Source organism: Emys orbicularis, chromosome 3, assembly GCF_028017835.1.
Source record: "Emys orbicularis isolate rEmyOrb1 chromosome 3, rEmyOrb1.hap1, whole genome shotgun sequence".
Classification (NCBI taxonomy): domain Eukaryota; kingdom Metazoa; phylum Chordata; order Testudines; family Emydidae; genus Emys; species Emys orbicularis.
The window spans coordinates 9514672-9541611 of NC_088685.1; the positions used below are offsets into that span (position 1 = coordinate 9514672).

The following is a 26940-nucleotide window of genomic DNA, read 5'->3' on the forward strand; positions in this document are numbered from 1 at the left end:
TATTTGTACTGGACCGCCTCTCAAAAGTCCAAATATCACCAAACATTAAAACCCTGTCCTCAAGCTTGTGCAGCCAGCCCGAGCCTTTCCTCTTGTCATAAGGCCCTGTCCAGAACTGTGACCATCAGTTCAACACAGAAACGCTTCTTCTTGGAATGGTCCACCCAGGCTTTTGCTGCAGTGAGGGCGAGCTGTGGAGATACAACAGCCTGTAGAGGTCGAGGGGCCTAGAATAGGACAAGGCATAGCAGGTTATGGTCTCAAATAGCTCAACGCAGGAGCACAGAAAAAATCCTTGGGGAATTTCAAGGGCATAAAATGTTACTTTTCCAAACTGAACTTCAATATATTGTGAGAGAGATGCTGCAGACCACAGAAGCACCCTGGACACAGCCAGGTTAATCACAGTGAAGAAGTGCAGAGACAATAGTGAATTAAAAAATATAATCTGTTGTTTTTTTTAAAAAAAAATTCAGAACAACTTGGGTTTTGGGAGGTGCCGTCAGAGGCTATGCTGCCAAAGGCTTTTCTATCATTTCAGGCCTTCCACATTTTGGAGGCCATAACAGTTCTCGTGGTGCCCGATTGACAAAGGGAGACGTTATTCCAAGTTGCGGTGGGAAACCAGCAGCGTATGCAACTGAAGTATTCCAATCTGTAGTGACTGAACAGCACATCTATGAGTGGAGTGGGCTGGTAAGCTACTGAGGTGGCCTTGGATAATACACCCTTGCCTGAAATTGACTACCTATCCGGAGTTCCTGCTATAGGAAAAGTTTGCTGCTTTCAGCACCGGTGATTGGGTCAGAATTCATGGAGGAATCAACAGGATGCTGCGTTAGCTTCCACATGGCTTAGCCTGTTATGACTACATGGAAACACACAGAGCTCCACAGCCCCCACCCCCCTTCCCTGGCACACATCTGGACAAAATTTCAAACCCCAGTCATATTTGGGACAAATGATTTTGTCACCTATTTCACCTTTAACTGAAATCAACTGGACTTGTAAATGAGATCCATTTCCACCTACCCCCACCCACAGTTCACTGTTTCCAGGCAGTTAGTTACACCGTTGAGTGGTTACAGAGGAGTGTACTTACAGGCATGGAAACATAAGGTTATTATTTTTAAGAAACAGGAATGCCCGAGCAATCATCCAGAGCTTTCATACTCCTGGTAGGGTCCCGCTTGGCAAGCAGATCTGAGTCGAGGCTCCTGACTAATTGCGGTCCAAACTTCACAAGACCCCAGTGGTGGATCAGGTGCCTATAGAGGACCTTTTACTCATCTGTGGCTGTGAAGGCAGATGAGGGCTGCAGCAGAAGGGAGGACCCTGGTGATCTTGGATCTCCTTGCCACTGGGTCAGGGTTTTCCTCCTGTCAACTCTCGTATGGTCACCACCTGCGCACCAGATTCCCCACATTAAAAGATGGACGAGTGGCAGTAAAGACAGGAGCAGTGATCTCTGGGAGTCTTTAGTCACCAATCTGCACGCCGCCGGCAGCCGTGTGACAGTCATCTTGTGCTTGGATGAGACAGAAGTGCATTTCGGCAGCAGCGGCTGTGGCTGAGCAGGGCCTTTTTAGGATCCCCTCTGCTCACCCCAAATGGGGAGGGGGGCTAGAAAAGGTGCCCCAGACATAGGCCGTCTCACACTCTTCCGACTGGATGGCCGTATCCAGTGGGATCACTCAACTCCACAGCCGAAACAAGAGAGATAAGACAATGAATTTCACCACCTGGAATGTCCGCACTTTATGGACTCTCAGCACAGGGAATGCCCAGAAAGAAGAACTACCCTAATTGCCAGAGAACTGGCAAGACCCAACGCTGACATTGCAGCCCTTAGTGAGACCCGCCAAGCCGACGAGGGCCAATTAAAAGAGGATGGAGGTGGCTACACCTTCTTTTGGAAAGGAGCCACCTGAAGACAGACGCATTCATGGGATTGGCTTTGCCATCAAAAATAAGATCGCCAGTCAGCTTTTGGAGCTTCCCGTGGGGATCAACGGGCGTCTCATGACTCTTCAGCTCAAGCTCAGCAACAACCAATATGCCACGGTCATCAGTGCACACGCCCCAACTCTCGATGATGAGGAAGACAACAGGGAGCAGTTTTATAGCACTCTTGATGCAGTTCTCACAGCCACACCTAAGGCAGAACAAACTCATTCTCCTGGGAGATTTTAATGCCAGAGTCAGACAGGACTTCCAACTCTGGAGAGGCACAATGGGCAAAGAAGGGGTGGGAAATGTAAACCCCAATGGTATTCTCCTCCTCAGAAAATGCGTGGAGCATGACCTGCTCATCACAAATACCCTCTTCAGGCAGAGTAACAAATTTAAGACCACCTAGAAACAGCCTCGGTCCAAACACTGGCACCTCCTTGACTATGTTATAATCAGAGCCCGAGATTACGCTAATGTCCGTATCACGTGAGCGATGAGAGGTACAGATCACTGCTGGACAGACCATCGATTAGTAAGAGCAATCATGTATCTGCAGCTCGCTCCACCACACCGCAAACACCCAAAGACTAAGTGAAAGTGGCACAATGTCAAAGCACTTCAAGACCAAGCCAGCTGTGAGATGTTCCAGCAACATCTGTCTGAGAAACTCTCTAACCTGCCTGACAATATCATTGACATTCAAGAGCACTGGGATCAACTTAAAAATACCATTCACAATGCATGTGCTGAAACTATAGGTTCTTTCACTCAAGACATGGGGGGCTGCATCTGCAAAGCCAAAGAGCTTGAACCCTGGATCCTGGCTTGACTCAGGCTTGGAACCCTCAACCCTCACAAGGTCCTGGGTCCAAACCGGAGTCTGAGAGATGTGTGTGTAGATAGAAGGGGGATTGAGCTCAAGTCTGGGTCTGAACCCGGGCTTACACTGCTGTGTAGACATATCCCTAGTCAATGACAAAGAAAAACGTTAGGAAGGGTGTTCCTTGCCTAAGAGCCCAATCCAACTCCCAGTGAACTCTGCAGACTCTCCTTGACGTAGTGAACCTGTGCTTCTCCTCCCTTTTCCTTGGTGGAAACTTTAAGAGGGTTACTGAAAACTGAAGCAGGGCAGAGTATGGGGTTGCAAAGAGAACACCAGCGTCCTGGGGTGAGCGGAAGTGCAGGACCAGCCGCAGAACGCATGTGATTCCAATACAGCTGGTTGAAAAATGGCGAGCGTTTTCTGTAGGACATTTTTTTTTTTTCAGTGAAAAACTGAAGCCAAAAAGGGAAACATTGTTAGTTTTTGAAAAACATTTATTGGCTAAAAATTTTTACCAAAAACTGAAAATTCTTGCTGAAAATTTTTTAGGTTTTGATTTCTGGTTTTCACTGAAACACAGGACATTTCGACCAAAATTAAACTTTTCATTAAAAGCAAAACGCCATTTTTCACTGCAAAGGTTTTTGACCAGCTATAGTGCTCATTATCACTGCCTCGGGAAAGCTTTATTCATTAATTCTTATTAATTATTATTGTGACAGCATCTAGGAGCCCCACTGTTCTAGCACTGTGCAAACACGGTCCCTGCCCCAAAGAGCTAACAATGGGAATAAATCCAAGGGGCCCCTTCACATCATGCCCAGTCCCCCAATGACCTTTTGAAAATATACGTGTAATCTCCCCCCATCTTCTTTCCAACCTTCTCTCATCCGCTCCCGAGCCAAAGTTCACCACCAAACTACCATTCCAGTTCACCTTCTGCACACATTCACGTTGAACCCCCTCTGATACTTGGATTTTGAGCACCCTCACGTTCATACACTCGTAGCTATATTGGAGCTTGGGAGTTCCTCAACCCGGGTTGCTACTTCATTGTGTCCAGAAAAGAAGCATAGGAGGTTCCCACTCTGGAGTGATAGAAGACGTGCTGAACCAAATAGTGCCTTCAGTTACCCCTTATGCCATTCCACTAGAGTTAATGGGCATAAGGGGTAACTGCGAAATGGACCCAGGGCAGAATTTGGCTGGTGATCCATAACCAAGTCTCGTTTCAGTTGTAGGTGAGCATTTTTCACCCTGGCACAAAGCACGCTTTGGGATGATTCTCGTGAAATGCTCATCGCTCGCTCAGCTCAGAGCAACTAAAGGCATATTTTTAAACAGCGGCGCTAAGGAGTGTGTACTCTGCCCTCCCGTTCCTTTCAGGTTTATACCGTCACTGCAGTGTGCATAATGCTGTACAAAACCTCACACCAAAAAAGAACTAGATAAATTAATGGAGGACAGGTCCATCAATGGCTATTAGCCAGGATGGGCAGGGATGGTGTCCCTAGCCTCTGTTTGCCAGAAGCTGGGAATGGGCGACAGGGGATGGATGACTTGATGATTACCTGTTCTGTTCATTCCCTTTGGGGCACCTGGCATTAGCCACTGTCGGAAGACAAGATACTAGGCTAGATGGACCTTTGGTCTGACCCAGTGTGGCCATTCTTATGTTCTTATATTCCCTGCTCCAAAAAGAGAGACATTGAGAAGCCAGGACTCATGGGAGACCCAGAGCATGGTATCAGGGACTTTCTCCCACCTTTCTTATTGTTAGTACTGTTATGAGCTGGGTGAAACCTTGTTATGGGCTGAGTTAACACCTCATGGAGATTTGTAGGTGTGAGCTCACCTTTCAATTAACATCACTGTAAATATAAGCCCCACCTATGGCAAAAGGTGTATGCCAACTCACCCAGGAGCTTTTTTAGCTGAGTATTGTTTTGGGTAGTGTGTGTGTGTTAGGGTGACCAGACAGCACGTGTGAAAAATTGGGACGGGGGTGGGGGTAATAGGCGCCTATATAAAACAAAGCCCCAAATATCGGGACTGTGCCTATAAAATCGGGACATCTGGTCACGCTAGTGTGTGTGTGTGGAGAGAGAGATCACACAGAGAATGAGGCAGGCAAGAACAGAGAGAGAGAGAGAGAGAGAGAGCCTGAAGGAGCAGCTGAAAGTGTCTGGCTGACTTTGGAAGAAACCTTTTGGGTTTGCGGGTCGGGGTGCAGGGTGAAAAGCTTGGTGCTATGAGCAAAAGAAGCTGTTTCCTTTTATTTGATTCATTCTGCGTTCAGAGCCACAGGACTCTTTGCATTCTTTGTAGATCAACAAAACTGCCTCAAAGAAACACCTGATGATCATCAATTTCTACTCCCAACTGGAACACTCCCTGCACCCCAAACTTTGTCCAGCAACTTGGGTCCAAAAGGGGCAGCCATGCTATTGACCCACTCGTTATAATCTTGTGGCATCCACAGCATATTAGGCATTTCATACAAAAAGCACAGGTCCCTGTCCCGGAGATCTTAAGCTCTACAAGCCGCCTTTCCCCCTGCTGACTAAGACATTACTGCAACTTTCAGCGGGAGTGCTCACAGAGTAAGGTACTAATGTGAGTGAGGGTTTGAGAACACAGCCCCAAAGGACGGACGTGACAGACCAGCGAGGGTACAACATGCGCGATGACGGGACGTGGCCAAGAAGGACGTGAGTTATGGATGTGATGACACAGTTACTCGGCTGACCACACCATGACTGTCTTGGCAGGAGAAATGAGGCTTTAATAAGGATGGGAATAATCACACCTCGCTCTTGTATAGCACTTTTCCTCAGTGGTGGTCAGAGAACTTTACAAAGGAGGGCAGGGTCGTTATCCCCAGTTTACAGATGGGGAAAGTGAGGTCCCCCAGCAGGACAGTGGCAGAGCAGGAAATAGAAACCAGGGCACCTGACTCCCCGTGCAGTGCTCTGAAGAAGTCACAAGTGGGTGGGGGGACTGGTCCAGTGAGCTCGGGAGGGCATTCTACACACTGGGGCAATGGTAGTATTTTTTTTTTAATAAGGCAGACAGCAAAGAAACGGAAAGGTAACAAAACCCTGATCAGCTCTGACGCAAAAGATCGAGATATCATTTGCTCTGTTGGCACTGACTCGTATTCATGCAGATTTGTTTTCCAGGCACTTCTGAGTGAATGAGACCCACATCTGAGGTGATGGAACTTGGGTTTGTTTTACTTCCCAGTGACTTTGTAATCTCAGCATGGAGTGGTACATCTCATGGGTCTATGTCAGGCTGCTCTCAGCTCCCTACCTCAGTGACCTGTGTATTAATGGAAGGGAGAAAAGCCTTGGACCAAAGTCTGTGATCCGTACCCTGTGGGAGTTTTGCTTGAGTAAAGGCTGCAGGATTTTCCTCCTTGTATTTAAACAAGCAGATCCTCTTCTCCTGCATTAATGATAACCCCTCACTACACTAAATTCATTTGGGAAAAGCTACAAGAAAAGTACATTTCACCACTGATGCTGCTTGTTCGTGCTTGGACAGTGAATCTGGAGAGATCAGAGTCAACCCCCCTGTTCTCCTGCCCTCACACAATGCCGCTGTGTTAGGATGGCCCAAACCCTTTTTTTTAACCACGCTTAACTGGTGGGAACTAAACTACTTGACAGTCAAGTATCAGAGGGGTAGCCGTGTTAGTCTGAATCTGTAAAAAGCAACAGAGGGTCCTGTGGCACCTTTAAGACTAACAGAAGTATTGGGAGCATAAGCTTTCGTGGGTAAGAACCTCACTTCTTCAGATGCAAGCTTGCTGTCAAGCTTGCTGTCAATTACTGTCAAGCTTGCATCTGAAGAAGTGAGGTTCTTACCCACGAAAGCTTATGCTCCCAATACTTCTGTTAGTCTTAAAGGTGCCACAGGAACCTCTGTTGCTTTTTACTTGACAGTGACACTTTAATAGGGGTGACAGTCCTGAGGCTTTGTCCACAACTTTAATTCTTGATCCCACCCTGTATTCATCACATTCAAGTCTTTTGGTGCAAGAGCATGCAGCGCCCATGCAAGCACTGAACTCCTAATGACGTCAATGGGAGTCTTGGGTGTGCAAAAAAATGCAGAATCAGGCTCTTTATGGCTAGGGTATGTATTGGGCTTCCACTTCCAGTCTCATTCCATAACCTGCTGTGAAGAGTTTGTAACACTTAGGGAAAAAAATACATTAACCTGCCACAGCTTGCAGTACAGGTTCTCAGCCCAGGAGCAAATCGTTTTGGAAATTTAATTAAACTCTAACGAGGCACTTTTATTATTGGGCCATCTGTCTCATGGAATTAACGTACAATAATGTGCGGGTGGCTAATTGCTCTGTTGGCAAGTTCAAGTCAAGCAGAGACGATCCTCCCAAATCACCTTTTGAACTCACGCAAACAGCAGAGAAGCGCAGCCAGGAAGGTCTAACTGGTTCTTTAAGCACGGCAGGCTCCTTATGTGGGTCAGTCCCAATATAGGACTGGAAACTCCCTCCAAGTTTCCTTCATGGCTCTCAGTGGGATGGGGGTCTTGCTCCTCCTCTTTGCGGAATCAGCTGGGGTGAGGGGGAGTTGGCCCATAGATCGGGTTAGATCTCAGGAGATCTGGTGGTGGCCTGGGCCATGTGCATGGAGGCCTCTGTTATACTGACAGTAAATGCAACACTCTGTGCTTTTATGCTGTCTCATAGCCCCTCCCCAACCTTCTTGGCAGCGTGGCTTCGATGAAGCAGTATGCCCATGTATTCGCCCTCCCCTCCCTGGTGTTTTAGAGTGTAGAGGGGAACCTGCCTTCAGAGTCATCCGTGACTCATGCAGAGAATTTCTGTAGTGGTAAGTGGAGGGTGCTGCTCTGGAGAATGGCCACCTCCCAGGCGTGCCCAGGCCCGAAACTTCTCCAGCAGCAGATCCCAAGCCTCACCGAGCTGCCTAGAAGGACCTTCCACCAGGCTGGGGGAAAGGTAATGCTGCTACACAGGAGGCACCTCACCACCTTTTCTTCCCCCCTCCCCCCACTTCCTTCATTCACTGCCAGCTTGGCCTAGGATCAGTTCAAAGGGAATGGCCCCTTTGTAATGTAATACAGGTAGTAAAAAGAGAGATGCAATTAACCACATCCCTCCTGTTCTTCCGCTTGCTCTTCAGATTTTGGAGACCCTAGTGAAAGAAGTGATCGGGACCCAGATCCAAGCTCTCCATGAGATCATGCAGACTGAGATCCAGACCACCTTCGAGATCTTGGAGCTGAGACTCCAGAAGAGGGCCTTGAGCCTGAACCCTCCTGTCCCCTACCCCCCACCTCCTCCTCTTGAAGAACGAACAAAGAAATCAACCAAAGCTCAAGAGCAGAAAAAGAAGAAGAAGTGAGGAGATGCGGGTTGGTGTAGCACTTGGCAGAAATCCCTGACTGACCTGTAATAATCATGGATTGTGCTTTTCAGTCCTGAAGACCATATAACCTGCCCTGGGTTTTAAACGCTCCATCCATAGCTTGATGCTGGGCTGTTTGTTCACCTTGCCCTGGCTGGAATGGGCTATTAATATGGGAGATGGAAGTGTTGCTAGCATAGCTTTGGGCGCTACGACTTTATTGTCCTCTTAACAGCTTCCTGATGCAATGCTGGCCCTCTGAATTTGGCAATAAAGACCAAGAGACCCGTCAAACAAATGTATGGCCTGACTCTCCTCGACCCGTCTTATTCTGCTGATGGGAATCGGGCAATCTGGGATCATCTAGTGCCCCTGGTTGGGCCTGGCTGGGTGACTTTGCATGAGTCACTCACTATTGCTACGCCTCACTTTACCCGTTTGTAAAAGAGGGCTGATAAGGATAATAATAATACCACTCCCTAGGGGTGACGTGAGGCCTAGTGCAATAACTCTGAGACCCTCACACGAAAGGTGAACAAAGTATTAGTATTCCTCACTCCCATCAATCGGTTTAATCTCTAGAAGCCTCAGGGCTGTTAAAATCTGCCCTCTAGAGGTTCATGATGGGTCCTTGTCCATGACTCATTATCGCCAACTCCAGCGATTCTGGGTGGTTTTGTCCATCTCATGAAACCTGATGAAAGGCCCCGCTGTATGAATATTCCCATATTCAAAATGGCCACTGTCCCCAATTACTGTCAATGGGACTAAAGCCAGCAAATGGGCACTGTTTCCCTACGGCCTATCTGCACATGCAGGCAGTCCTTAACAGCGCTGGCTGCCACCTCCCACTGTTTTCAGTGGGAGTGAAGCCAGGCCCAGAGAAGATGGCTGCCACACTATGGTTCAGGGGCCTGGACAGGACACAGTAGAGACGCTGTGAAAGGGGGATGGGAGAGTGAGGGGGAGCAGGAGGCAGATTTAGAGGCTGCAGGGGGATGTGGGGGGCAGGTGAGAGGCTGAGGGGGCAGGGGAATGTGAGGGGAAGGAAGGAGGCTGAGGGCCGAGAGATGTGGGGGCAGGAGGGAGGCTGAAGGGTGCAGGAAGATGTGGGAGGGAAGAAGGGAGGCTGAGGCACCTGCAGGGGAATGCGGCCAGGAGGGAGGCTGAGGGGTGCAGGGAAATGTGGAGGCAGGAGGGAGGCTGAGGGGTGCAGGGAAATGTGGGGGCAGGAGGGAGACTGAGGGGTGCAGGGAAATGTGGAGGCAGGAGGGAGGCTAAGGGGTGCAGGGAAATGTGGGGGCAGGAGGGAGACTGAGGGGGTGCAGGGAAATGTGGAGGCAGGAGGGAGGCTGAGGGATGCAGGGGAATGTGGAGGCAGGAGGGAGGCTGAGGGATGCAGGGGAATGTGGAGGCAGGAGGGAGGCTGAGGGGTGCAGGGAAATGTGGAGGCAGGAGGGAGGCTGAGGGATGCAGGGGAATGTGGAGGCAGGAGGGAGGCTGAGGGGGTGCAGAGGACAGTGATGGGGATAGGAGAAGAGGAGCCTAGGGGTTGTGGTGGGGAAGGAGAGTCCCCTCCAAGCAGCCAGGGGAAAGCAGCATTGACAACTCTCCTGAACTAATCGCAAGTCACAGGATTTTGGCACCTCCCCAAGCATTAGCAGCTAGGTTGACGGAAGAATTCTTCTGGCGACCTAGTGCTGTCTACATGGGGACCTGGGTTGGTTTAACTAGGCCACTCGGGTGGGGTGTGAAGTTTTCACACCCCTGACCGAGGTACTTAAACTGACCTGATTTTCTAGTGCAAACCAGGCCTGCCTTTGCAACCTGAAGCCATCACAGAGACTATGGCAGAGGACTAGAGGGGAGTCAACACGTCAAAAGACAGATTCAAAAACATGGTTTGACTTTTTAAGAAAAATCTCGTGATTTTAGGGTCAATCGCATGCTGTTGGAGGGGCTGACTCGTGATTTTTGAGCTCACGCGGTTGGCAATACTTATGACTGGGACCCGGAGGTGCTACAGCCATACAAAGAACAGAGTAACGGCATGAGGGGGAGCACAGAACTCAGCCACGGGGACATGTGGACCAAGGTAGCTGTGAGACACCTTTGTGCCCCCCTGAGCCTGGGCTGCTGGAGAGGCCTCTGATGTGACTTAGAAACCTCTGGGGGCCTGTCTACATTACAGCAGCCACCCTGGACTGAAGCATTGCCCAGAATCTGCATAGCGATGCATGCTGCAGCCCCAGCACACCCCCAGGCCACATCCCGGCCTGCCCCCTACTCCTGCCCTTGGAAGGCAGTACCCAGGAAGCAGCCTTATAGCTGTTTTTCACGTGCCTGTGAGTATGTATCTACACTGCAATAAAAGACCCACAGTGGCTGGCCTGGGTTAGCTGACTCAGTCGTGTGGGCCTCGATCTGCAGGGCTATAACACTGCAGTGCAGATTTCAGGCTCGGGCTGAGGGCCAGGCTCTGAGACCCCTTGCGAGGGGCGAGGGGCTCAGAGTCCTGGCTCCATTTTACAGATGGGGAGGTAAGTCACAGAGGGTATGTCTACACTGCAGCTGGGAGTGAGCCTCTCAGCCTGGCTGGACAGACTCACGCTAGCTCCGTTCAAGTTTTGGCTGAAACATGCCAAAAAATTCAGACTGTGGCAGACACCCAGTATGGGAAATTTCAGGCCAAATGGTTGAAGTTTGGCAAAATTATCAGCATTTGGAAATAGAGTCTTATAATGGAAAATGTCAGGTAACCTTAATAATAGGCGGGGCCATAGGCGCTGACTCCATGCGTGCTCCGGGGCTGGAGGACCCACGGGAAAAAAATAGTGGGCACTCGGCACCCACTGGCGGGCCTTGCGGATCAGCTCCTTCCCCGCCCCCCAGTGCCTCTCGCCCACCACTGATCAGCTGTCTGTTCAGTGGCAGGCAGGAGGCACTGGGGGGAGGGGGAGGAGCGAGGGCAGGAAGAGGTGGAGCGAAGGCGGGCACACTCAGGGGAGGGGGTGGAACAAGACAGGAAGAGTGAGGCGGGCGGAAAGAGGTGGAGTGGGGGCGGGAAGAGGCGGGGGGCCTTAGGGAAAGGAGCAGAGTGGGGGCAGGGCCTGGGGGGGTGCACGGGTCGAGCACCCCCGGGGAAATGAGAAAGACGGGGCCTGTGAGTGGTGCTACCAGTGCCACCTATAATTATATCTCTGACTATAATGTTATAATTTCCTATTTTTCCACGTTTTATGGTTAGTTCTTTAAGTTTTACCTGGACTTGTTTCCTGGCTTTTCAATGTTTTTAATTCCCGCCCAATTTAGTTATTGATATGTATTTATAGCCCCTAAGTATTAGCTTAATGTTTTGTTGTCACTGAATAACAATAATACTTCCCCCTTTGATAGCACCTTTCATCCAAGAATCTCTAAGAGCTTTAAGAATATTACTTAAACGAACAAACGACTCAAACCTCCCAGCATCTCAGTGAGGCAGACATCATCCTACGCAGCATACGTGGGGTGAACCGAGACCTGGAGACATGCCCTTGGTCACCCAGCCAGTAAGTGACAGAGCTGGGGATTCCCGACTCCTGCTGGAACCTGTAGCCCAAACGTCGTCCATTGTTCATTTGGAGAAAATGTTCTACTGTCAATCAGTGCCAGAAACAAATCTGAACTCTACACAATGGAAGGGATTTCATGGCACTTCTCGGCAGACAGGTGGTCTGCATTGTAACAGCCTCTGTTTACCTGGCACTGTATGACGCCCAAGAAAACAAGGATATAACAGGCTATGGAGAATTAAATGTCTCTTCTTCCCAGGAGCTGGTCCCTCCAGGTCAGGGCTTCGGGACATGAGGGGCCCGATCCAAAGCCTGCTGCAGTCAGTGAGAATCTTTACATTGGCCTCAACGGGTTTTGAATCAGGATTCAAAGGCAGAGAGGGGAAGCTTGTCTTGCTACTGCCCAAATTGCACCTGAGCTGTGGCTACCGCAAGGACTTCCCTCCACAGGACTGTAAATCTAGCACTTTTCACCTGCAGGAAATTCACAGGAAACCATTAACCACATTTTTTAAGATCTCAGAGCAGGAAGATGGGAGCGAAAAACAGATTTTTGGGCCAGGCACGTTAAGAAGGGAGGCATTGCCAAGCTGGTCTCTAGGGGGCCTTGCCACCCCTGGATGTGTGCTCCCAACAGCCAGCTGTGGGAGCAAGGTGAGCCAGAATCTGCCATCCCCATTGGTGTCTGGGCTCAGACACGTTTTTGGTCAGCAGCCTCCCCTGCTGCCTGGGATCCTAGGGAAGGAGCGGACAGAAATCTGACTAACCCCGTCACGTGAGCCGCTTTCCTTCCTGAGCGCACAGAATGCGTCTGATGCTTTGTTAGCTCGGAAGCTCTTGGGGCTGAGTGACACGGCAGGCACACGGGCGCCTGCAAAGGAGAGCAAATAACAACAGGGCAGGGCTGCGCTGGGCCAGGGAGCGGCTCTCAGAGGTGGCGGCTGGGCCGTGCTGGCAGAAGAGTGTGTGGCGTGCGTGGGTGAATGGGCTGCAGGCAGTTCAAAGCTCCATCCGGATGCTTTTAAAACCCAGATTCTTCACCGCAACCCTGTGTCCAGCCGCTTGACTGCTATTCGGCTGCACATCACCTGCCACACACGCCTCCCAAATCCACAGAACTCCCCCTGCACCCGGGATGGTGTCCATGGAGCTGGGCCCCCCCAAGCTGTGAAGGAGGATGGAGAATGCTGTGGAGCTGCCCCTCTTCCCTCTCCTGTATTTCAAGGCCGTTTCATCTCCTTTCTTCTGGCTCCTCTCTGTGCCCCACAAGGGGGGCGGGAGACCTCTGCCTCTCCCCCCACCCCGGGTTAAATTAAGAACATAAGAACGGCCCTATGGGGTCAGACCAAGGGTCCATCTTGCTCAGTATCCTGTCTTCCAACAGTGGCCAGTGCCAGGTGCCCCAGAGGGAATGAACAGAACAGGTAATCATCAATTGATCCATCCCCTGTTACTCATTCCCAGCTTCTGGCCAACAGAGGCTAGGGACACCATTCCTGCCCATCCTGGCTAATAGCCATTGATGGACCTATCCAACATGAATTTATCTAGTTCTTTTTTGAAGCCTGTTATGGTCTTGGCCTTCACAACATCCTCTGGCAAAGAGTTCCACAGGTTAACTGTGCGTTGTGTGAAGAAATATTTCCTTTTATTTGTTTTAAACCTGCTGCCTATTCATTTCATTTGGTGAGCCCTAGTTCTTGTGTTATGAGACGTAGTAAACAACACTTCCTTATCTACTTTCGCTACACCAGTCATGATTTTATAGACCTCAATCAGATCTCCCCTTAGCCATTTCTTTTCCAAGCTGAAAAGTCCCAGTCTTATTAATCTCTCCTCAGACGGAAGCCGTTCCATACCCCTAATCATTTTGTTGCCCTTTTCTGAACCTTTTCCAATTCCTATATATCTTTTTTGAGATGGGACGACCACATCTGCACGCAGTATTCCAGATGTGGGTGTGATGGATTTATATAGAGGCAACATGATATTTTCTGTCCTATTATCTATCCCTTTCTTAATGATTCCCAACATTCTGTTGGCTTTTTTGACTGCCGCTGCACATTGAATGGACGTTTTCAGAGAACTACCCACAATGACTCCACGATCTCTTTCTTGAGTGGTAATAGCTAATTTAGACCCCATAATTTTATACGTATAGTTGGGATTATGCTTTCCAGTGTGCATTACTTTGCATTTATCAACATTAAATTTCATCTGCCATTTTGTTGCCCAATCACCCAGTTTTGAGAGATCCTTTTGTAGCTCTTCGCAGTCTGCCTGGGTCTTAACTATCTTTAGGTGTGTTGAAATGTTCCACCTGTCCACCAAAGACAGGCTTCCTGGATCATTGTTCATTACAGCTTCCCGGTGCAGCTCTGTACAACTGAAAACACTTAGGGTGAAATCCAGGCTCCGCTGAAGTCCACAGCAACGCTCCCACTGATTCCAGTGGGTCCAGGATTTCAGCCTTTCGGGACACGCGGCATGGGCCAATGCAGGGGACTGGGTTCCACCTCCAGCTCTGGAATCATAGAATATCAGAGTTGGAAGAGACCTCAGGAGGTCATCTAGTCCAATCTCCTGCTCAAAGCAGGACCAACCCCAACTAAATCATCCCAGCCAGGACGTTATCAAGCCAGGCCGTAAAAACCTCTAAGGATGGAGATTCCACCACCTCCCTAGGTAACCCATTCCAGTGCTTCACCACCCTCCTACTGAAATGACTTGGTTATGTGATCTCAGGCAGGTCCATGCCCCTCAGCTTCCCCGCCTGTGAAGTAGGGTTAAGGAGACTGCTCACCTCTGCAAAGCACGCCGAGATCCAGAGTGGAAGCCTGAAGGACTGTCACCATAAAGGGCTTTGCCACACGCGCTGCTTTATCGATTACACCAAGGCCCTTCACCGTGCATACGCTACCTAGTGGGAAGAAAGTCATTTCACGTCCATCTAGGAATGGCAGAAGTGTCATTCTGCTTTTCACAGCACTGTCTTGTTCTGGAGCCCAGCCCTCCTGCATAAAAGAGAGAGAGAGGCAGCACAAAAGGCTCAATTACAAATAAAAGAGAGGTCCCAGCCCGGGCTGGTGTTTACAGATTTTTAGAGAAATTATGGCCTTTGCCTACTGAGTTGGGTGCCATTCCCTCTCCACCCACCAGCTGGCTCTCCCTGCTTAACACCTCCCAGAAAAGTGTTCCCCACTCACCATCGCTCCACAATGCTTCTGTCACCCACTCTCATCTTGCTTATTAGTTACTGAGGTCCTTTATCTCAGAGATGGGCCTGAAGCCAATTTCCAGCCCTGGCTCTGGGTTGGGATCAGCGGTCGCAGCCTAAGCCTCTCTCTGCAACAGAATCTGAACTCCAATCGCTGGGAAAGTGCCCATTGGAATCTGGGTTTCACACCCGTGAGTTCAGGAGTGATCAGATTGGGGTGTTTGTTTCACCCCATTATAAAGGGGTGGGGGCAGATCACACTCTCTGTTAACATGGGGGTCAATCCAGAATAATTCAACTGATTTCAGCGAAGTGACTCCAGTTTTATACCAGAGTAACTGAGTGTGGAGTCCGGCCCATTGCATTCAAATCCAGACTCCTGTTCTGCCCGACCTCTGCTTCATAACAGTGAGGGAGTAGGGTGACCAGATGTCCCGATTTTATAGGGACAGTCCCGATTTTTGGGTCTTTTTCCTATATAGGCGCCTATTCCCCCCCCCCCCCCCCGTCCCGACTTTTCACATTTGCTGTCTGGTCACCCTATGAGACAGGGGGCCCACCGTTTGCACGTTTCAAGGAGCGCCTCTGTCCTTTCCTCCATTGGCACCCAGCTCCTGCTTTGTGTCTTTGGGCCTGTTTTCATTTTCCCAGCGTTTTGTCCGGGGGAGGTGAGAGGGAGCTAGCGAGGGAAAACTTGGGAGCTGCAGAATTGTATGGAGGGCGAAGTTATTTTTTCTTGACATAAACAGCCAGGCTTTCCCTCGGCCCTTTACTTGAATCGTGAAGGTAGGACCCGGACTCATAACATCCGGCAGGAGGGGCCGGCGTTATCAGGCAGGAAACACTCAGCTCTGGGCACATCCTCCCCGCGCTCCCTGCAGCTCCCATTGGCAGCGCTCAGCAGGAAAAGACTCAGCAACTTGTCTCATTCCCTCCTCTTAATCAAGGGAGGGCCTGAGCCTGCTGTCCTAACTCAGGGGGAAAACTCTGATTGTCCAGAACGGGAGAGCTCCCGGAGAAAGGGCTTGCTGGGCCGGTATGGGACAGGCAGGGCCGGCGCAAAGACATTTTGCGCCCTAGGTGAAACTTCCACCTTGCGCCCCCCTCTCCTCCTCCCCTTCCCCCGGAGCATCACTTATTATAAACTTTCAAAAATGAATACAGTCGTGTAAAAAAAAAGGGGGGGCACCGCTTTTTGGCACCCCGAATCTTGGCGCCCTAGGCGGCCGCCTAGTTCACCTAGTGGTTACACCGGCCCTGGGGACAGGGAGATGTGGCCCCACAAACAGGAGCAAGAGAAGATCTTCCTGTTACAAGTTTTATTCCCCCACCAAGACTCCGCTCTGAGTGAAAGGAGAAAACAATCCCACTTCATTGTATTCACAGCATTCACTGGGTCCAATAAAGCGGGGCCCTTGGCTGGGAATCAGAAGATCGGGGTCTCCTCCACTGACTCACGGTGCAGTCCCTTCATCTCTCTATGCCTCCGTTTCCATACCTGTAATATAGGGACAATGATATCCCCACTCCCTTGTAAAGAAGTCAGAGATCGAAGGACCCTGGACGGGCTTGTACGTGGGGCAGCGAACCCAGCCCACCAACCATGCAGCTGCAGCTAAACTGCTATTTTTAGCATAGGTAAGTCTACTTCAGCTAGGCATTGCACCTCCAGCTCCAGTGTAGACGTACCCATAGTAAGAGAAATCCCTGCCCCAAAGAGCTTAGCATAAGGGTATGCCTATGCTACGGAGACGGTACTGGCACAGCTATGTCGCTGGAGATGCAGCCTGCACCGACAGACGGGGAACACCGCTACCCCAAACGAAGTTAGCCCTGTTGACAGAAGCAGTCTCCTATCAACCTAGCTGTGTCTGCACGGGGGGAGGGGAGTGTCAGCACAGCTGTGTCAGGGGGTTGGGGTTTTTTTGTACCCCTGACCAACATACTTGTTCAGTGTGGATCAGGCTTCAATAGATAACACAGAGAAAGGGATCATTCTTATCCCCATTTTATAGATGGGGGAAACTGAGGCACAGAGAGGTGACGTAACTTGCCTGGGGTCACCCAGAGAGTCTGTGGCAGCACTGGGATATGTACCCAGTTCTCCTTGACCACAAGACCACCCTTCCTTTCCAAATGCTAGGACTGCTCCGCTGAGAGCCTCTCCCACCCGTGGGGGCGTTGCCTGTGCTTCACTGATTTTGCTATCCAGGCTGCTGTTGCCGCTTGCAAATCATAGAATCATAGAATATCAGGGTTGGAAGGGACCTCAGGAGGTCATCTAGTCTAGTCCAACCCCCTGCTCAAAGCAGGACCGACCCCAACAAAGGGGGTTGGACTAGATGATCTCCTGAGGTCCCTTCCAACCCTGATATTCTATGATTCTAAATCATCCCAGCCAGGGCTTTGTCAAGCCTGACCTTAAAAATCCTTCTCCTCCTGCGACAAATGGTCACTGTCGTCCGTCCCCCCCCGCTCCAATTAAGCCGACTGGGGTTCCACTGAAAATATCCGCCCCCAACTTGGGATTCAGCAAGCAACAGGCAACCCAACATATGGTGCTTCCGAACTGTCGGGCCCCCTTTAGAATCTAGTCTCCTTGGGGCAGGACTGTGCCATGTCCAGCACTAAACACACAGGATGCAAGAGAGCGAGGCCGTTTTACACCAATAAATACTCAATAAATGACCCCCACATAGCTAGGTTGACTCTCTCTCAACCTTTTCTCCTCTGACGTCTCAGACAGAATGAGATCTGGACAGATGTCAATCAAAGAGGGACAGAAAAGGGTTGGCGGCCCCTCCTTTCCCGTAGTGGCTGAGTTAGGACAGATTCAGCTTCAGCAATTCTGGCCTCAGTGACTGAGAAGAATCACCACCTGTTCTGTGAATTTAAAGGAAATCAGTTCTCCCGGGAGGCCAGGCACATGACACACACTAACTCCCAGACGGACTGAATTCCAGGGCTATCCGGGAAGGGTGAGGTCATGATTGCTCACAGTTACTCACATTGCAACTTGCACAACAAAAATATTGACTGCAGCTTGACTGTAGTATGGAAAACCGCTGCCCTGCTGGTTCAAACAGTGGGGTTTGAGACCCCAGCCTAAGGCTATAGGTGACTTTTCCAATTCTCCTCCTCCTCCCTCCCATCCCTGCCCTGGATCTATGCCAAAAACTGCAGTAGAGATTGGGTTTGAATTCCCCCTGGGCTCATTTTCATTTTCACTCCCCGCCCTGTGCAACCTGGAGGAGACGACCGACACATCTTAGGAGCAGGAGATGGAGAATCGTCGCCAGCCTGGTGCAAAGACGAGGCCTCACGCTGGGTCATTCTGGGGAGAGTGGCCAACTGCTCCAGGGGAAAGAGAGACCCGCGTAGAGTATCGATGTGGAACAAGCTGCTTTCTGAGATGGCCATGTCACAAAAGCCACCACCACAATAGGCTCGTAGTGGGCTCTCATTGGTATTTGCAGCAGAGATGCCAATGACTGAATGGACCTAGAGACAGCAGTATGTTCCTTACCACGTCCGATGGCTATTTTATTTATTTTCCAGTAGCCCCCATCTGAGATTAGAGCCCTACTCTGCTATGTGCTGTACATACACATAGTGAGCGATCGAGAGTCCCTGCCCCAAAGAGGGGAAACGGTTCCCGCAGGTCTGATTTGAGAAACGTTGTTGGAGGACTGAGTGGGAGGCTACCACTTGCTCATGCCCTGTTTGGTGAGTAAATAAGGGACTGTGCCCTCCAGGGTGCCATTCCGGCACCACTGAAGCCCTGGAGCTAAAAATAAATTCCCAAGCGAGCTGACTTTGCAGTTAGCTACCTAGGATGAAAACAGAGAACTACGTTTTGCTGTGGCTATTAAGACGTTGTCAGGAGATGGGTTGATGGCACTAATCACGAATTTCTCCACTGCGGAAACCACCCCAGTGACCAAGTTCTGATCCGGAAGCAGATTTCCCCAAAGTATGGGTGTGCCTCATGTGCCAGTTTTGTCTATTATAGAGTCAAACCCATTGTTCGAATTCAGATCCAAATTCCCCCAGTGTCCAAGGTTTTTGATTCAGCCCAGCTCTGCTACAAGTAAGGTGTGTGGGTGACTCACGCTGCTTTTCCTCCCGTGATTCTGTGTTAAACAAGGGGGACAAAGTCATCCCTTCCATAACGCCACAGAAGTCAGCCAAGTTAAACCAAGGATTAATCTAGCTTCTGCCCAGCAAGATGGATTAGAGGGCTTAAAAAATACCTGTTACATCTTCAGAACAATAGGTAAGATGCACCGGATGTGATTTTTCTGAGGTGCTGAGCACCCATTGCTCCAGGTGACGTCAATGGCGGCCCAGAAAATTAGACCCAATATCTGCATTAGATACAAATAATGTAATAAACGGTTATAACTTACCCAGAGGCTCATGATTAGCCAGAATAATGGGAGCTTCATTGGCTTGTTACAAGCCCAAACTCTAATTTCCTTGCAAGGCTTTGGTGCATGTTTGTTGTTTGTACCGTCGCTGGGCTGTGAGACCAATTTTCATTTTGCATCCTTGCACCCACTAGGGATCCAGACTGCCTTTAGGGGGCGCTGCTAGCCGTACCTCCTTAGACAGGTCTACGCCTCTGGTGATACGCTCCTCGGTTGTCATTACACAATCTCTGTTCAGGAAACAAGACTCTGTCTGTGAGACGGGAGGAGAAATCAGACTTTACTATCAAATCAGATTGCAAGCTGTTTGGGACAGGGAACACGTCTGTCGCTGGGCTTTGAGCCCCTAGCTCAATGAGGCCCAATACTGATGGGGTATGGGTTAGGGTGATCAGATGTCCCGATTTTAAAGGGACCGTCCCGATTTTTGGGTAACATAAGAACAGTTGTACTGAGTCAGACCAAAGGTCCATCTAGCCCAGTATCCTGTCTACCGACAGTGGCCAATGCCAGGTGCCCCAGAGGGCGTGAACCTAACAGGTAATGATCAAGTGATCTCTCTCCTGCCATCCATCTCCACCCTCTGACAAACAGAGGCTAAGGACACCATTCCTTACCCATCCTGGCTAATAGCCATTAATGGACTTAACCTCCATGAATTTATCCAGTTCTCTTTTAAATGCTGTTATAGTCCTAGCCTTCACAACCTCCTCAGGCAAGGAGTTCCACAAGTTGACTGTGCGCTGTGTGAAGAAGAACTTCCTTTTATTTGTTTTAAACCTGGGGGGGGGGTCTATAGGCTCCTATTACCCCCCACCCCCTGTCCCGATTTTTCACATTTGCTATCTGGTCACCCTAGTATGGATACTACTATAACCAACCCTGCTGGATCTGTTCGCAGCATTTAAACCTGCAATCTCCAGCTCTAAATGCATGAGCCCTCACTACTTCAGCTGAAAGACTACATGGGGGATTTTCAAAAGCACTTAGGTGGTGCCTTAGAAGTACAAACCCCACTGACTTTCAATGGGGCCAGTGGGATGGGATTTGCAGAAGCACCCATCTGACCCAGGAACAGACGTCACCTTGCAAGGCAATGGAAATTTTGTTTTTGAAAATCTCACCCTACATTTTGAATGTTGCATGCACCCTCTTCTCTTTCCCAGGAGCTGACTAGAACTCCTGAATCAAAGAAGCCCCGAACGTTGGGGGTATTTGAAAACTAAATCCAGATTGGATTTTGCAGCTTGAGTTCACTTCCAAGCTACCCTATGAATGCGGAATCTATCCCACATTTGATAAATGGAGACTTCCTTTTATGGCTCTGCTGCTCTCGTGCTTTGAAGTCATCCCTAGCATCTGAGGGGCAGCCTGGTATTGTGGTTGGAGCATGGAAACAGGAGTCTGGAGATGTAGGACCCAGTACTGACTCTGCTCCTGACTCGCTATGTGACCTTGGGCCAATTACTTAATTCCTCTCTGCCTCAGTTTCCCAACTTGTAAAAAGGGGTTAGGAACCTCAACTCTGCAGGATTGTGAGGGTTAATTCACTCATGGTCGCAAAACATCTTGAATGTGCAAAGTGCTCCTTTGGTAGTATATTGTGTCCCTAATACCCATCAAAACTCACTTGAGCAATACAGACGCATCATAGCCACAGAAGTGTGTATGCTAAGGAGCAGAAACAAAAGAAGAGGCTGTGTCAGTGAGCGAGGGATTTCTAGGTAGCTTTCCTTAGTGTCGGTCACCCTTCTGGCCTCGTTGTATAGATATTAGGGCATCATGAGAATGCTTGGTCTGGAGCATATAAAGCCGGTGAAATTGATTAGTTTGGACTCCCCCAAGACTCACTCCTCTCAGAATTCATAGTCACCCATCACAAGATGTCTTGGAAAACTGGCTCCTGGCCCGTGGATCTGAGGGGAAGAAAGAGGCCTTACAGAGGTATATGAGTCCATGGACTCGATTTCAAAGTCCTTACAAGGCAAAGGTTCAAGTCAAGTTTTGCATGAATGGGCTGTAGGTTTGGCCTGCAGGATCAGGTGAGGGATAAGGGCTAAACTCTCGTCTGTTACACCAGTTGAGTAGAGAGGAATCTGGCTCTGTCTGTAGAGCTCTTCACCTCCTATGTCTCAGAGTTACAATTTGAAACCCATCCATCATACACCACTGCATTTCTTACCTCCCCTCTTTCACACATCTTACATTTCACACACACAACTTCATCTTTTGAGACTATTTGTCCTGATTCTCAGTTACACCAAGGCCCCTTTACATCACTCTGGCAATGAAAAGGAGGGCTCATAAGGGGTGTAAATGTTTAGTGTAAAGTGTCCTTAGTGCAAATAAGAATCATGCCCTATAGACTCATATTATACTCAGCAAAACAGTCCACGTATTTTGAGGTCCACTCCTACGCCAAGTCAATGGCAAATTCCCCGTTAACTTCAGTGGGCCCCCGAATTGTGCCTGGATTGGATCCTGCAATCCTCGCCTACACAAAACTCTGATATCGAATGCTTTGGATAAGCAGGAATGCACAATCAGGACCCTTAAAGAGACTTCCACTGATACATTGGGAAGGGAAAAAAATATTTCAAATTGTGACTTAAATTCGTCCCGGATTACACAATTTTTAAAGATAGCCACAGGCCCTTTTTATTTAAAAAAAAAAAAAAAAACAGATGTAGAAAAGTTTGGCTGAAAATTAAAAAAACCCAATGTAACATCAAGCACAATAAATGCTTCCCCTTTGAACAGTTTTGTCCAGAACTACAGCAATCTAAATGATAAAACAGTCATTGTATAAAAACATATTTATTTAAATTAAATATTTTATGCGAACTCATATCTACACGCATTCAAAATGCATAAGAGTCACACACAAAAAAAGATGGAAAGTGTTAGCTTAAAAGTTGTGGTTTTTTTAAAGTATTATTTGCAATTATATTATCATTTGCAATTAATTATGCACTCAAGATTGAAACCAGAAAATCATAACCATGCTACTAACTAATCATAACCAAATGTCATACAGTAACCCTAAGATTAATCATGATACATAACTGATTTAAAATAAAATGTCATCTTTATGAAAAAAGAGCAATACAAAATATGACGGAGAAATAATGGAACATACAAATCAATGTACAGCTTTATTACAAGCAATAATATACTGACGTAAAGAGGAATGGGCATTTCATTTCTAAACATTAAGTATTTGCCTTCAAATGATGCTTGATACAAATGTGTCTGCTACGTATCACCTCTTTTCCAAAGTGCTCATCACAATAAATTCTTTCCAGCTGTGGCTGCAGGTAAAGGGGACATGATGGGATATTACTCAAGTTCTTGGCCTTCGGAGTAGCTGTTACGAAGGCCACCAGCATGGCTACGTACATGGGAAATTACTTGTAGTGACTCAGGCAGGGACCGATCTTGCTCCCATTTAACTCAGTGAAAGCAGGATCAGAGCCTAGTGAAACTCTGTTTAAAGAGAAGTCAAGCTGAATTTTATAGAGCGTGCAAAATTCAGCTTCAAACAGAAGCTGAGCCGCAACCTTACCGCTGGAGCAGCTAGCAGTCAGTCCATTATCACAAGACCATGTTGTGTCACCGCACCACAGCTCCAGTTATTGTGAACCTCCTCTCCCACTCAAGTTGTTCAGGGTGGGGGGTGGGAATGACATCAGGGTTCCACCCTGGGCCAGATCTTTCCTTCCTTGGGTCTGATCTTTCCTTCCATACACTCTCAGAGTTCCACTGAAATCCACAAAAAGTTTCAGGAGCCAAAGGGGCACAGAGCGGGGCTATGTGGGTGCAACAGATTAGATTAGATGCCTTTGCTTACACAGGACCAAATACACTGCTGGCACTAGGGATTGCAAGTCCAGTGACTTCACCGGAATTGCATTCCTTATGCTAGTGCACACTCAAAAACTCCCAGCCACTTCTGTCAAACTGTTGAGTACATAGGGAATGCAAGACCAGGCCAACAGAAAACACACACGGCTATGAATGAAAGCCTCAGAGCTCTCTTCGGTTAAAGCTCTTCACGTAGGGTAATTACGTGAGAACAGGACATTCATGATCCCCTGATCATATTCTCTCTGTACAGCAATAGCTGGTTGTGACAGCCACCATCTTAGCCAATACTGGGACTGGAACTGGAAACCTGCATTACTGAACTAGTGACTACAGCTTGAAGAGCCAGGTTCTGTAGGTAGGGGCAGTAATGGAGTCACGCCAGCAGGCCCAGAAGGCGGCACACACTGATCAGAGGGTTATGTTAACTCATTTGCCACCTCTTTGCTTCCCCCCCCCCATCCCTACCACAAGGGCATAGTGCTACACAGAACAAGACTCAGGGGCTGATTTTTCAGTGGAGCTGAGAATCTGCAGCCCCCATGGGATCCAGCTGGAATTGAGGGAGCTCTGGCCCAGATCCAAGAAATTAGGACCCTAAATACCTTTACGGAACTGGGCCTCGGTGCCACTGAAAAATCAGACCCACCATCCAAAGACTTGTCATGCTTATAAAATAAATTGGTAGGAGGACTGTAGCCAGTGACCAGCTGGCTTGGAAAAGGGACTTGACCACAGACCTTTTCTGAAGCAGGATATCAAATACCTTTTAAAGCAGGATACTTAATATTGATGCCAGTGGATGTCTGAGAAGCAAAATCCATTACCTAGGACAGAAAGGAGGCTCCAAAACCGTTTCAGTTCTGACTTGGCAACCCTGAGGTGAGGAGCGAGGTGTCCACCAGCTGTTGTGTACATGGAGCCATGCCAATAATACTGTAGGGTCTGTCCTCGGCCAGTCCACAGGCCCTGCTCCTTCTGGCCTAGGAGACGCTGTAGTTGTTGTAGTAGGTAGCAGTGGCATCTGCTAGGACGGAGATGAGGCTAGTCTCTGTAGAGGGCGAGCCACCTGCAACCTGAGACACCTGGACGTGTCCATTGATTATCATCCCGCTGTGGTCTGAGTGGCCGGGAGTGTTGAGATACTGGTCAAACTCATTGCGGTCCATCTCCCCCAGAAGTTCTGCTTGGCTCAGCTGGTCCAGGCTGTCAAAGCCGTGGTGTTCAGGGGGCGGGGAGAGCTGACCAAGATGGGCCTGGAGGTTGGGGGAGTGGATGGGGTGGAAGGCTGGCGTGTAGTAGGTGGGAGGAGGAGGAGGGGGGCAGCTGGGGATTGGGGGGATCATGGAGGTGCTGGGTTGAGGGATGGACATGGGACCAAGGGGATGGTGGTTACACTGGAGGGGGCTGGTGGAGTACTCTGGAGAGTAAGGGGCCCCAGTCATATGGGGGTGGTGATGGTCCTCCGGGCCCGGGGAGGAGAAGAAGCTCTGCTCAGGGTCTATCACATCCAAAGGGGACATCTCAGGCGGGGTGGGCAACCCGTAGGGGTAGGTGTCCATGTTGGTGCTGCTGCTGCTGGCCTGGGCCTCCCTGTAGCCCCTGATGCTCTGCAATACCGGGCCAGGCGAGTACTCACCCTGCCCCTCCTTTCCCCCCACTGTCCTGCCGCAGGCCCGCTTCTCCGGCACCGAGTTCTGATCCCTGGCGAGGTTCCCCAGCAGAAAGCCTGGATCCACCCGCTTGCAGATCCGCTTGACCTGCTTCTTCCTCCTGGGCCGGTATTTGTAGTTGGGGTAATCTTGCATGTGCTGCACCCTCAGTCTTTCCGCCTCCTCCACGTAAGGTCTCTTCTGGGAAGGGCTCAGAGATTTCCAGGACTTGCCTGCAACAAGGAAGGAACAAAACTCCTCTTAGAATCCACAGCTGTGGCATCTGCGCTGGGCATGGAGGGTCTGTTTCCCTAAGCACCCAGAGAGCGCTGGCTGGGACCAAGGGACAGAGCCTAGTCTTGGAGAAAACAATGGTCAAACACCCACTGAATCCAATGGAACTGGGATTTGGCCTCAATACAGCTATATGACCCTATACAAAATATTGGGTCGAGGGGAGTGCATGAATCCTACAGCTCTAGGGAGAGGGGCATCCCCAGGATAGCAAAAAATGAAGGTCGAGGGGAGTGCATGAATCCTACAGCTCTAGGGAGTGGGGCATCCCCAGGATAGCAAAAAATGAAGAGGTTGGAGTGGGAGGGATAGAGCCATGTGTGGCTGGTATTCCCTTTCCTCTTTAAACAACCGCTTTCATCAGCTGCTCCCTGACTCGCAGCCCTGCCCAAGCTGCGGAGAAAGCCCCTGGGTCTTGTAACTAGACCAAGCCGAGTTTCTGCAAAGCGGGCAACTCATCTCCTGCCCTCGAGCCCCAGAACACGAAATAAAAGGAAACAGACCCAAGTGGTGGTGGCAGTTTCCAAGGGGGAAGATGGAAATAATCTGCCCGTTCCCCACAGAGACTAGGGGGGCTGGACACATTTAGGGATGCGACGTTTTTAAAGCAAACCACATGAACACAAGTTAATTACACTTTGGGAAGCAACCCGGGACAATAAAGGGCTGTCGGTCAGTTTGGGGAGGGAATTTCTCCCCCTCACATCACAAAACCGGAGAAAAGGAAAAGAAAAGACCAAAGAAATCCCTGACTTTGTTTGGAGGCATAAACAATCATCGCCCTGAAGATCTATTCCCCCTGGCTCAGACAATGGCTCTTTGCCTCCTGGGTCTAACGAACGGGGCGGATTGGAGAGTTCGCAAAACTAATACAACGTGACAACTTCACCCCGGAAAATAACGCGAGTCGGGGACTTCTTTCTACCCGCTTTGCTCCGGCCACGGAGTCCCAGGCGGGTTCCCCAAACCCAGCCAGGATCGGAGAGACCAACCGCACAACCGGGCCGGTCAGTCGCGCTGCCCGGGGTGTTGTGTCTGAGCCAGGCGAACACCTGCTTGTGTTTGGATACCCGAGTCTAGACCGGCAGGGGAGGTCACAGGGGGCGGCCGGGGTTAGGGTCGAGGCCGGGGGCAGGAGCGTGGGCTTCCCCCCTCCCTCTCCGGGGCCACCCAGCGCAGGGGGCATCGGGGGACGGATCCGGGCTGCCGGCCCCGCGGGCAGCCTGGGGGCTCCGGCTCACCGAGCATCTTGCTGAGTTCCGCGTTGTGCAGGTCCGGGTTCTGCACCGCCAGCCGCTTCCTCTCGTCCTTCGCCCACACCATGAAGGCGTTCATGGGTCTCCTGATGCGGGGCTCCGAGCCCTTCTCCCCCGGGGAGCGGTGCGCGGCCGGCGGGGAGAGCCCCTCCGGGAGCTCCCCGTCCAGGGCGGAGCAATCCAGGCTCTCGGACCACGGGTAGGAGCCCAGCAGGGAAGCCATGGCCGGGACACCCCCCGCTTCGCCCCTGGCCCCCTACCGCTCCCCGCCGCCTGGCTCCGAGTTCCCCCTGCAGCGCCCGGGGCTCCCTGGCTGTCCCCCCCTCCCTCTCTGGCACCGTAATCCAGGGGGCCCCCGGCCGAGCTGCACCCTGCTGCCCGGGCGCTGTATTTATGAGCTCCTCGGAGAAGCTTCCTCCAATGACACCGAAGGTGCCTGCGGCTCCTCCTTGTTTTCAAACTCCGGCGCCCCAGCCAGGAGGCCTGTGAGCAACT

At 50.1% G+C, this 26940-nt stretch overlaps 2 protein-coding genes across 2 annotated transcripts in view; one reads left to right on the top strand and one right to left on the bottom strand.

The window, feature by feature from the left end:
* The window catches only part of C3H8orf74 (chromosome 3 C8orf74 homolog), a 30658-nt gene extending 22483 nt beyond the window's left edge, over window positions 1-8175 (top strand). The window contains exon 4 of the mRNA XM_065400669.1: window positions 7954-8175. Coding sequence (XP_065256741.1) covers window positions 7954-8175 — 222 coding nt within the window. The remainder of the gene's footprint in view (window positions 1-7953) is intronic.
* A 16051-nt stretch (window positions 8176-24226) lies between these two features.
* Window positions 24227-26668, bottom strand: SOX7 (SRY-box transcription factor 7). The gene is made up of 2 exons (XM_065400951.1): window positions 26431-26668; window positions 24227-25128 (listed from the first exon to the last, which is right to left on the bottom strand). Exons 1-2 carry the CDS (start codon window positions 26666-26668, stop codon window positions 24227-24229), a joined length of 1140 nt encoding a protein of 379 aa, XP_065257023.1.
* Window positions 26669-26940: the final 272 nt, after the last annotated feature.

What these genes read in the sequence shown, in the direction of transcription:
- SOX7 (XM_065400951.1), bottom strand. Translation starts at nt 26,668, where the DNA reads ATGGCTTCCCTGCTGGGCTCCTACCCGTGGTCCGAGAGCCTGGATTGC. An exon ending in GGAACTCAGCAAGATGCTCG is followed by an intron (nt 25,129 to 26,430) that starts GTGAGCCGGAGC and finishes TCCTTGTTGCAG; the next exon opens with GCAAGTCCTGGAAATCTCTG.